The sequence below is a fragment of the Chinchilla lanigera genome, unplaced genomic scaffold (assembly GCF_000276665.1).
Source record: "Chinchilla lanigera isolate Chin_1 unplaced genomic scaffold, ChiLan1.0 scaffold00009, whole genome shotgun sequence".
NCBI classification, from domain to species: domain Eukaryota; kingdom Metazoa; phylum Chordata; class Mammalia; order Rodentia; family Chinchillidae; genus Chinchilla; species Chinchilla lanigera.
This window is the reverse complement of record NW_004955410.1, coordinates 11,179,235-11,191,886: the sequence shown is the minus strand read 5'-3', so window position 1 is coordinate 11,191,886 and position 12,652 is coordinate 11,179,235. Positions and strand designations below refer to the sequence as shown.

Genomic DNA, 12,652 nt, shown 5'->3' with positions numbered 1-12,652 from the left:
CTGGGCGGAGCTTCGGCCGCCGAAGGGACAAGTGTCAGTCGAGTGTTTACAGAACCGGCCGGGACCGCGTCCCCCAGTGCACTTTACGCGCGGAGGAGTTCCCGGCGCTTGGCCCGCGCCCCGGGACGCGGCCGCCTGCGGGACAGGTGCGCTCTCCGCGCGCCCCGCACGCCGCGGACCAGGACACGGCTGGACCCGCGCGGGGCGCCCCTCGCCTCCGATCCCCGCTTGGACGCGTCTCCAGGACTTAGGGGTCAGATCCGTTTCTCCCTTTGGACTCTACCTCACTGGTCTGGAAGTCCTCCGAAGAAGTCGTTCTTTTCCAAAGGAATTTTTTCCGTGCTTGTGTAATAAAGCCAGGATTCGCTTGCTCTTTACCCCCTTCCCCTCCCCCTGCCGCACTGCCACCCCTCTTTCCGGACGGAAGATCGAACATGTTTTGTGGTGTTGCACTAGTCTGTGCTCAGGGTATTCTGAATCCGACCCGCTTTCCTAATTTTTACTGGATTCCAAAGCTTTGACCGAGGATGTTTTTTAAGAGGTTCAAGCTTATGACTGTTAGTAATGCAAGGATCTGTACGTTTTTTGAGTTTCATGGGCTCAGCGATTACAAAGAGATGCAAAGTGCAACTGTTGAAATATTTAGAAAGTGTTCCGGAGATTTTTATTTTGAAAATTAGTGTTCTATTTACTGAGCTCCAAAAGAAAATGGTAGAACGCTCACATAAAGTTTTGTTTAGGAAAAGTTGACTTGTTAAATTCTTTTTAATTGAATAAAAATTGAAGTGCATTGAAACCACACGGCTTGTGATTTTAAAAAATGAGTAAATTGTGAAGAACTGGTATTGGTTACAGGAATGCCTGGAATCCAATTTGGAGGTACTTTGGCCTCATGTCCTGGTCTAACCTACAAATCCAGCGATGCTAAGGGAGGATAATTTATTTTAAAATGGAAGTTATATAGGAGAGGTCAATGTGTGTCAACAGTGTGAATAAGATGGTAAACAGAATACCCATTAGAATTCCCGGAACTGTTACGTAATGATCTATGGGGGTAGGGGCATTTCTTGGTATCAAATAACAGGTTAAAGTTATTTTGGGCAAAGTGGATCTCTTTTATTTCTTTGTTTTTGTTTTTGGATAACAAGAAATGCCTGGGCTAGTTAATATTCATTGCCTTTATAAACATCTTGACAGTTTTTGTCGTGTGAATTTTCTTTTTTAATCTTTCGTAAATACGTTTGCAGTCTTTGTTTGACAGGTGAAGGCCGCAGGAATCACACAGGCCAGCCACACAGAGTACTGACCCTTTTTGTACACTTTTAGACGTATGTATATAGCATATGGCCCAGTATGGAGCTGATTATCCAAGTGCCTTGGTTGTTGGTGGCAGCAAGACTTAACGGATTTTAGCCAGTGGTGCCACAGCCAGCTTTTATTGCAATACCTAAAGGGTTAAGTGTTTTTGTATCACTGTTATTTCAAATTTAAGTATTCTGCCATGGAACCATCCATGCTGGGCTGGAACTTGACATGTGAAATCCTCCATACTAAGGATTATCTCTCCTTGGCAGCTGCTTAGGAGAATGATGAGTTGCAATTTTGACTTTTGTGTTCCTAGAATTCAAATGGCATAGCTTTCTAAAATGATTATTTTAAGTTTAATAGTCCATAGTAGCAGTGTTGTGACTAATTTCAGTGTTCTTGTTTTGTAAAAATCTGATATATATTCGTATATATTTGACTTTATGCCAGTTTCCTAATAAGCCTCAGAGTCTTATTTACTACTCAATGGTAATACATTGCTACAAACACTGTCAATGAGTAAGAAAAAGAATAATTACTTAGGACATGGAGAGTATTAAATTATAGTTGTGTAATAGGAAGCGGAGATATACTCTCGGTTATTAGCTTCCATTACCAATTGTAATTCAGAAACAAAGGCTTTTCTTCCCAAAAATATATTGTTAACTTTTATAGCTAACTAGCATCTGAAAAAATGTATTTGTACCACTTCACTATTGTATATAGTTTTATAATAATTAAAAAACAAATCCAATGGCCATAGTAGAATGTAATTTCAACATATAGCTTATCTAGATAGTTCTGCAAAGGATTTTGAAATAGTTTTAGCTGAGAGAAAAACTCCTCAGAACACAACTGAAAACAACCAGTGACGTCATGCATTTATTTTAGGTGACGTTCTTGACATTTTGTTCTCTTATGCCTTGTTACTTTGGTGCACTTGAACTTACATAAATGCTTCTTTAGCTTCTGTGGGCTATCGGATTACACGTTGAATCTGATTGCCCATCCTAAGTTCTATGTGGTTCATGGACTATTAAAAATTATGCCATTTCTAGTTTGTGAAGATGTAAAAATATCTTTATTTTTGCCAAGTTTTCTTTAGCAAAACCTATGTCACAACGTCTAAAATGTGAAGAAGCATAGTGGATTAGTATATTAATAGGCAAGTAAAAGTATTTTATGAGTATCTTCGGGCCAAATGTGAAAAGAAACTTGGCATAGTGGCCTTCATAATGAGGCATCTACTTACTGTCCTCTAAAAGTCTGTAGTTTAGCTTGTGTATAGCTTTTTAAAGAAGTCTCATGACCTTTATTTGTTCTCTTGCCTTCTCTTACATTTCATATGGCACATGTAGAGTGGGAAGCTGGGAGGAAATTTATCACCTTGGTATTCTTTTATTTAATTTTTGACTTGAATGCCTAAACGTGGTGAGTGACAACTCAGATAACCTTTTGAGATTCCCAGTGTCCTTTTTACCCTCTCTGACAACCAGCAACTCATTTTTGTGTTATAAAAACCAGTGACATGATTGTTGAGGGCAAGCTTCATTGTTGATGGTGCAAAGTGTTGCTGTTGTGATGTGTATTTATTTTGTCTAAGTTTGAGTATCCCTATTGGACAAGTGTAACTTAAGTTGGTGGCTGGTACTTTTGGTTGGCTATGTGCAAATGATAATACTATTTTTCAGAAAACTCTTCAATAAAAAATATTTGAATCCAAAACTACAACAATTTTGAACTCAAGTTTTTTTGTTGTTTTAAGGGTTGCCACAGTTCTCTTTAAATTGGTGATTTTTAATGGACATACATACCTAACATTTATTCATGATTTTAAAATTTTTTTCGATAAACTGTTTTGTCTTAAGTGCATTAGAAAGCAGTTGTTTGTAATGGAACTGAAGTGTTTTCCTGGACAGTCTATGTGCATATAATTAAGATTTACAATTTAGTTGTACTTTGTTTTTTAACTTATTAATTGTAAATAAATTTAGAGAATACACAGTGTCTGGCTCTTCTAATGATATTGAAAGTCCTGGAAATAGATTTTATGTTTGTGTGTGGAACAGAAAACATCTTAATTTACAATTTGATATGTTTTGACTCTGTTGTGAATATAAAACTCTTGAAATTTTAGGATTTGTTTATGCTATTTTGGAAGTCTATGTCCTGTCAATTCTTTTTCTGTCATATCTAAGGTGGTGCCTCAAGTCCAAACCTAGTAGACTTCAAGAGTGCATCAAACCTGGGTGTGGTGGCATGTGCCTATAATCCTAGCACTGCAAGTTTGAATACAGTTTGGGTGACTTAACAAGATTCTTTGCTAGCTATGGTGGTGCACAGCTGTAATCCCAGCACTCGGGGCTGAGGCCGGAGGATCGCCATGAGTTCAAGGCCAGCCTGGGCTACAAAGTGAGTTCAAGGCCAACCTGAGCTGCATAGTGAGATCCTGTCTCAAAAAGACACAAAGAGAAATAGAAAAATGAAATTTTCTATTTCTCAAAAAAAAAAAATTAAGAAATAAAAAATTAAGAAAAATACAAAAATTAAGAAAAAATAAAAAAGCATCAGAATTTGGTTCTGAAGGCTGATCCCAGGTCCCTCGGTGGTGATGAAAAATCCAAAACTCTCATTCTTTAGTATTATGAAAGGTAGTGAGAGTGCTCTGTCTGTATAAGTAGAAACAGTATTTTCCAGTATTCTGCAGACTAAGGGCAGGACCTCAATTTTCATTCCAGTCTAGAAGTCAGAAGTGGAATATTAGTTAACTGCAACAAGGACAAGATTCATAATTGCCTTTGTACCCAAGTTCCTGTCAGTATGCAGAATAGCATCGTGAACAGATGCAGAGTTTAGAGTGCCTGGGATGGAATTATGACTTGCAAGTGTGGGGACTGTAGGTAAATAAATTTTATGCCTTAGTTGCCTCCACTACCAAAGGTGGTTAATAAAAAGAAACGGTTAGGTTAGTATAAGGGTTGAAAGGCATGTTAATATTAGTGATGTAGGAAGGGTCTAATGAATGCTACTAGACATATGCATGCTAAGAATGAGGTACATACTGAGAGTGGTCCTTTGGGAGGTTAGTGCTCCAGTTTTTTCAGTATCCCAGCCAAGGACACACTATGGTCTGGGAAAACACTTTGCAAGTGAATTAAATTGAAGACATAAAGAAATATTTTTTTTTAACTCGTTGAAAAACTATATAACAGGAGGTTGGATTGAATTGATTTAGTATGATGCTCACTGTTAGAAGTTTTCTTCAAAAATTGTGTCTTTTATCATATATCTGGAAAACATCTAGAATGTTCCATTGTATACTTTTCTCAAAAGCTATAGAAGTGGTAAAGTTATTGATCCAAGAACCTGTGAAAGTTTTGCACTAAATTTTCGCTTGGAATAAGTGCTCAGGAATCATGTCAGTTTACATGCCTGGAGCCAAAATAGAATTAGTTTATGTAAACTTGTGTTTTAGGTATGATAGAAAATAAAATGGGTATAAAACCTACGTTTGAAGAAAATCATTGTTGAAAGTAAAACTGTCTTCATATTTGAAGCATTAGCATAGTCCATTTTAGATGCTGGCTATAAAACCTGTAATTTAGTTCTGATTTCTCCTAATACAAAGAATAAGAGCCCATACTCTAAGTTGGTGAGCAAGCCAAAGTTGCAGTTTCTGAAGTTGACACAAAAGAATTTCCTGGAAAAGCATTATATGGAAGTCATGCAGGTACAGGAACCTCAAAATTTAGCTGTTCAGGTTTCACAAAAGCAGTGACTTCTCATTATCAGCGCTCTTTTTTGTCTTGACTAATGTTTTAAACCATGATAAACATATCCAAAGCCCAAAGGTAATGCTCATGATGACATCAAAGAATATGATTGGTCTAACAAATTTGAAATATTCTATTGCAGTTGTTTAGCTTTTGAAAGAACTGATAGAAAAGTTAAGTCATCCGTGTAGTAAAATTAACTGCATAAAATATATACAAATTTCTCGAGTTTTTTTAAAGCATACAGAAAGAGTGTAGAGGAAAGGGTTATGACTTAGGATTGTAAGTATCACAGACTAAAAATATGGAAACAAAATATATGAACAAAAATACATATATTGCTGGTATTATAAGGCATTGTTTGTTAAATTTTTATAAATTCAATAGATTCATGGAACTCATACCTAGATTAGAAAAGCATTTCTAATACCCTAGAACAGTGATGGTGAACCTATGACGTGTGTTATTGTGTTTTTCTCTTAAGACAAAAGATGATAACGTAGAGTTGTTTTTTCTAAACCTAAACTTCACTATTCCAAGTTTAGTTGCAGTGTAGGCCTTTTGTGATAAGTGGGTTTTGGGTTGCGTTTTGGCACGTGGCCTCTAAAAGTTTTGCCATCACTGCTATAGAAGTACCCTCCAATGCCCATCTATCACTACCCATTCATCTCCTTTTACTCAAGATAACCTTTATTCTGATTCTGTACAGCAGTAACTTTTTATTATTTTTGGACTTCATACAATTCAAAATTATATTTGTGAGGTCCACCCATGTTGCTGTATATAATTATAGATCACTGAGTCATGTGTAGGTTTCTGTTATGCAAATATTCCAAAATAAATTTATTCATCTTTTACAAATAAAGCTTCAATGAACATTCTTGGACATATCTTTTAGTGAGCAAGCTACGATGTTTCTGTTTCTGGGGTTTTTTTTAGAGTGTATATCTAGGAATGAATTTACTGGCTCACAAGACCACAGAAAATGATCAGCTTAGGTCAATACTACCAAATAGTTTTCCAAAATAATTACCAATTTACCTGAACTCTCATAAAACCTGTCTTCAAAAAGTTTATTTTGTGCCATGTTATTCTTTCCTTATTCTTCAAAACTACAAAAGTTTTATTCTTACTACTCTTAACATGAAGACATTTTCCCCCTACATATTTTTATGATCATTTTTGAGTTGAGCTTTAAAAAAGTTTTTAATGTTATTTTCTTCTCCATCCTTTGTACAAAACCAACTCTGAAACTGAGAATAATGTTGACCATTGTTAACCCAAATCCAGTAAATTTGAATTGTCATAAAACCAAGCATCTGAGAAGACTGAATTGCAGTGCTCCTTTTCTAGCCCTTGGGCAAGATTACATTGAAATAATTCATAACATGGTAAACAGCCTGTCTCTTGAAGGATTTGAGTGACTTGACCTCCTATGTTGATTATTCTAGAAAATGAGGCATTGAGAGGACTGGGGGTTGGATGGCAGGAGACGGGGGCTTTGAAGAAGTGTAGAATATCTCGGTTTTCTTGCAGCTGAGAAAAGGAAAGTTCTGTTTTGGGAGGGGTTGCCCAATCAGGCTCAGCTCTCAATTACTATTAAATTAATGAAAAATGTGCTCATAAGAACTTACATGAAGGACACCTCTGGAATACTAAAAGGAAGTTGTTCCTTTTTCTTACTAAGTAAAATGTCTTTACCCTTGCATGCCCACAATACTTTGTCCACATCAAGCTTTAAGTTGTGATTATTTTCTTATGTATCTCTCTCTCCTCTTAGACTGTGAGTTTCTTACTTGTAGAATTCCTCTCTTTTATCTATACAGTATATCACTATCACTTTATAAGGCTTAAATAAGTATGGTACTCAGTGATATTGAGTGAATGAATTGTTTATGGAATTCAAACAGATCTGGAACATTGGCTTCCCATTTTTGCAAAAGTATCATATTACTTCAGGTTCATGTCAATAGAAGGAATTTATAAAGCAGTTATGATCTTTTTTGGTACTGGGAATCAAACTCAGAACCTTGTGCTTGCCAGGTAGGTGCTTGTGCCACTGAGCTATATCCCCAGCCCAGAATTATGATTTTTTTTAACCAAAACTTCTCAAGTAAATTTTTGGTGAACTCCTAGCATTTTGTGATACAATAAAGTAGCTGAATCTCTTTGATATCTCTTGTGATTGTAGTTGAAACCCAGTACCAGCTCTTAATCACTACCTTCAAGTCTCTGGGCTAGAAGCCTCTGGAGCCAGGTTATCTGCCTCAAAAATTCCTTCCTCTCTTACTAGCAGCAGACCTTGTGACAAGCTACTTACTGCTCTGTTCCTCAGTTTACTCAGCTGTAAAAACAAGCACAATATAGCACCTACCTCATAGAAGTCTTATGAGAATTGAATGAGGTAACGCATGTAAAACACTCAAAATAGTGCCTGGAACCTAGTTAGCCTCAGTCAATAAATGTTAAATTTTATTAGTAGTAATGTAAGAAACTTTATAAAGTCTCAGTTTGCTTACTTGAAGTTTTTATATTGGCAGGTGTTGAAAGCAAAGAACAGCTGCAGTACATAAAATGTCAATTAGAGTCAAACTGATGTGGGAGAATGAGGACAAATTCTCTCCAAGTGGTATGTGTTAAAAAGCGCTGTGTGTTTTGTGAGGTGCACAGTGATGTTCAAATTCACCATCCATGGGGCCAAATGATGAGAAATATGCAGGATAATGAAGATACAATTTAAGATTCAGTTAAATTTCCTCATGCAACAGGTACTATGCCCATCACTTTATGCTTGTTTTTTCTTTTTAGCAAAACTCAATAATCCTAGGAATTATCATTTGATATGAACTAGCAATTATCATTTGTATTTAATATGAAAACGAAATAAAGCTTAGAGAGTTTAAGGAGTATGCCAAGGTGTGGGGAACCACTCAGACTATTTTAAAGCTTAGGGGCACCTAAGGACACCTGAAGAACATGACCCTGCTTGTCTAGCACAGATGCATAGTGGAACACAGTTATGTAACTGACTTAGCCCAGGTAAACACGTATGTGCTGGTTACCACACCATGTAAGAATGTAAACATGAGGTAACAACCTGTGTAAGAATTATATAATAAAGACACAGGCAGCTCTCATTCTGGCTCTCTTGCTCTCTTTTGCCCTGTTCTGCTTCATGCTGCCTGCTGTTATTGATGTCTTGCACATGTGCATTCTTTAACTTTGGAACCTCACCCTTGAAAATCTCCCTCTGGCCACCTGAGTGGGTTGACAACTTGTGTAGTCAACGAGGCATTGAGGCAAATGGTCCTGTAGTGGCTGTGGAAACAGCGCCTGAAGAGAAGGGACAGCCCTGGGGAATGTTTGACCTCACCGTGGCTACCTGTAGCCACATATATGGAAGCTTGGAAGGCCCTGGAAGACTGGGAAACAGTCTGTTTGGAGCCCGAGGGTGTCTTGCAAGCCTTAGGAGCCATAGACAGACAAATTCCTCCCCCTCACCATAAAACAGTGGAGTGAGTGGCTTGGATGTTCTTCACTCTCTTCTGCTGAGTAAATCAAGAGGCAGATGGCAGACAGAACTGGTGGTGGTGGCATCATGGCTGGCTGAGCAACTTGGGGTTAATGAATGTAAGGAGGAGGCAGGCTGGACTCGGGGTCCTCTGGCAGAACAGGATAAAGCTTTTCTGCCTTGGGCTGAATCTGAGAGCCTCTCAGCCTTGTGGGTTTCTTTTGATGACTAGGATGGCTTTCGTGTCATGCAGAACACAGATGCAGAGCCAAGATGGGAGAATTCTTAACCCCATATGGTAACTTACTCCAAGTTAGCTCTCTCAGGATTTTCCCAGTTGAACCTTTTGACAGAGGGAACTTTTGAGAGTTCTTGTCTTTTTATTTAATTTTTAGTGTCCACAATACTTATAATTCATAGTCAGAGGATATGGTCGTCTATCAGACTGGATTTTCTTACAGACATGGGGTGCTTTTTATTATCAGGTTTCTGGGTAACAGTAGTTAATGTACTTTTTATCCCCCTTTTTGGTGTCTTTGAGCTGTACTTGCCTGGGTTGTTTCTAGGCAAGGTGACTGTTATGGTTGATATATGGTGTCAACTTGAAGTCTAGAAACTTAACTAAGTAACTCAGCACTTCTACATCCTGGGGTGTAAGGGACATTGTCCTTACCACTCTAGGATGCTGTTCATTGTGTCAACTTGAGAAGTTTAGAAGTTTAACCATGCAATTCAGCAGGGAGCCAGGGTCCTTACTTTGTAAACATCCTGAGCTTGTAGAAGAAGAGGGCACAGAGATGGTGTGGGTGGATAGCCCACATACAGCATAAGGCGGGAAAAGAGGCTTGCTGCCTTTTTTGTTCTTGATGCTTTTGCTGTCTTCTGCAGCCTTTAAGTGTTGCCCCTGTGCCATGCCACCCTGACTTGGAGTCAGCTGATGGCAGACTAAAACCTCCACAAACTGTGAGCTAAATAAACCTTTCCTTCTTTAACTTTGGATGTCAGGTATTTGTGTCTCAGAGAAAAGTAACCAAGACAGTGACCTTTGGAAAGGCCATGGCAACTCATTCAGCCAGGCTGACAGTCCAATTTTTCCTCAGTCAAAATGTGGAACTCAGAAGGAATTGTCAACAGTCATCTAGGGTGGGGATTAGATGACACCATCTGACCAGGAGAGGAAGCAGAGGCTCTGGAGGAGGGCCTCTGTGGCCAAATGCAGGCAGTGGCCAGTTGGAGCCAGTTCAATTGGTTGTAAATAGACAAGTTGAGAACAGGGAGTGAAGCTATAGGTGTTGGCAGCAACTGCAGCAGCCAATGAGGGTGCCAAGGCAGAATTCTCAGGAAGAATGGGACTCTTTTTCCTTCTTTTTTTACTTTGAGATGCAGGGAATGGTTTGGTTTCATTTTTAACTCTGTAAAGCCCGTTTTCTGCAGTCAGGGACTGTGGGTTTTAACTAATTATTTTCCATTCTGTCTCCCTGTGGTGTATGTTGTGTACCCCTGAATGATGGCACAACAAACAAAGGGTAGATGTCCCTCAGAGAGACACCATTTAGATGCCTACCTGGCTGTGTCCCTCACAGGGACTTAGGTGCAACTTAGCTAAGGAGGATGTGAGGCCTTCATGATGTCAGTTGCCATGGAATCTCAGGTGAAGGCCCAATCAGCCACTGAGACCAATGCTTCCCAGACTAGGTGCACAAACACAGTAGCCTATTGATTATGCTGTTTGTTCCACTCACTCACACATTCATTCAGCAGCACTCAGAGGTTAAACATTCCAATCCCCCTTCCCTTGAGAGTGGCCTTAACTAACAAGAGGTGATCAAGCTCTTTTGCTCAAACTGAGCAGGACTGACAGACTAACTGGGGTGCCCCTGGGAGTCTTACTGGAATCAGCCAGCCAGGCAGGCAGGCAGGCAGACAGACAGACAGACAGATAGCTTCCTCCTTTTGGGGTCCAATATGAACTATGCAAGTGGGGAGCCAGAAATCTTCCTCAGGACCTCTGAGGGGACTCAAGAAATTTCAAGGGTACACTTTCCTGTTGGGACCTGGAGAAGTCCCTGCTTCATCTATGAGGTTCATGACTGGTGACCAAAGAGGTCAGCAGGGTCAGTCTTTCTGGCTGACACACCAGATGCAATGGCAAGCAGAAGCACAGAAATGACATCCAGTATTTGGAGACAGATTTACTTATGTCAGTGGCCACTGATCAGGATCATTCCCAGAATATCAGGCCCTGATATCTGGTGGTCTATAGTGTATATTGGATAAATAAGGAGGAAGTACAGAGGCAGAATGGCTTGTTAGTTAGGGATTGGTTTATACAATATGCATCACAGTAATCAGCTATGCACCACAATGACCAGCCATTTCTAAGAGACAGGAGCACCTGGATCTGGAACAAGAACTATTATATGGGTAACTAACAAACTGAAGTATTCTGACTGGTGGGGGGAGTCATTTTCTGCTACAGTATAGCCATGGAGCCGTGGAAGATGACAAAACAAAGCAGAAGGTGGGTGAAAGAGTGCCTGTGTGGCTGCTACATCTGTGGGATGATGGGGCTAATACCACTCAGTTAGGCCCACAGAAATGTCCCAAATAGCCACCATAGCCAGCACCCCTCTATGAAATGCATTCTGCAGGATGTTCAGAGAACAGACAGCTCCAGAAGCAGTTAGTCAGACTGTGATAAATTGGTTGATGGCAGTGGCTCACCTGGTTTGGGGGAATCCAGGTGACTTGACAAAGTAAGTAATTATCTAGACTTGATAACGGTACTACATGAAATGGGCATGCAACAGATGATGTTTGCACTGTAGTACCACAGCCCAGATGAGGAACTGCTGAAGGAATGCATGAAGGACATAATTCTGGTGAGTAGGCCAGCTGGGATGTTCAGGTCAGTGGAAGCTATTCCAGCCCCCTTTATAAATCACATAATCCATGTTGCTGTTGATGCCTTGGCCAGGCTGAGAGATGTGGAAGTGAAGCAGTACAGTAAGGTGAGATCTGTAAAAACTGTACTGGCAAAGGAGGGGGGTCTGGGTGATCAGGGACTTTCCCCCAAGGACAGGATATGGGACCACAGAAGATGGGTTTGGTGCCAGATATGGATGGACCTGCTAGCTGCCAGCCTAGCTGCAGATAAATTAGACAGGCAGCCTTTGGATGTGTTGTTGGCTTTGTGGGGGCAGTTATGCCCCAAGTAGCAATACCAACCAATTAGCCAAAGCCAGATGGCCAAAGTGGCTCTGTTGAAGCAGGAAAAAGTGACACTGGCTTCTTTTTACCCTGATTAGGAGGTAGGCTGTGATACCTGGGTCTTGGAGGGTCCTCAGAGACCAGAGGCCACATGTGGAATTGACTATTTACTGGTCCCCAAAGAATGTGCAGCATGTACTAGCATTGGTGGATACTGGAGCTGAGGCAACACTAACATATGCAACCCAGACCATTTTGTAGGACCTACCACATGCATAGAAAGGTATAGAAGTCACTGTATCATGGTCTGGAAGACTCAGGTGATTTTGGGTATTGGGTGCTTGCCCCCATGCCTGTATGATGTTTATATTTCCCCAGTTGCTGAATACGTACTGGGGGTGGACATAATGGCTAGTGCTTGGCTGGACACCACACAGGGAGAATTACAGTTATGAATTCACATAGTAAAAATCATACTCCAAAGCCATCCACACCATGCCCTGCTGACCTTCCCACAGGCCACGTTGGCTGTGTGCATGAAGCAGGACCAGCTACTCGAAGGCCAGGAGGACATGGGACAGTCTTGAAACTGGAAAAAGCAGGGGTGATTCTCCTTGCACAGAGCCCTTCAGTATGGCCCACACAGAAGCCAGACAGGTCACAGTAAATGACTGTGAAATCTCACCCTGACTCTGGCAGTAAGGACCAATTTCCCTTCAGCTTGGGGAGTCTAGAGGTTTGGCAAAGTGACTCAGAAGGAAGCCAGGGTGCTTACTTGGTATACATCCTGAGCCTGTAGAAGAAGAGGGCATAAAAATTCTGTGAGAGCTACATGCCCCTTAGGTGGGGGTAG

General features: G+C 40.3%; 1 protein-coding gene across 1 annotated transcript in view; it reads left to right on the top strand.

Moving 5' to 3' along the window:
* Window positions 1-3,307, top strand: part of LOC106147760 (translation initiation factor IF-2-like) — a gene marked incomplete in the record, with an annotated part of 12,059 nt that extends 8,752 nt beyond the window's left edge. Inside the window, 1 exon segment of the mRNA XM_013510491.1 lies at window positions 1-3,307. Within this exon segment, the coding sequence (XP_013365945.1) occupies window positions 1-351 (351 nt within the window).
* Window positions 3,308-12,652: the final 9,345 nt, after the last annotated feature.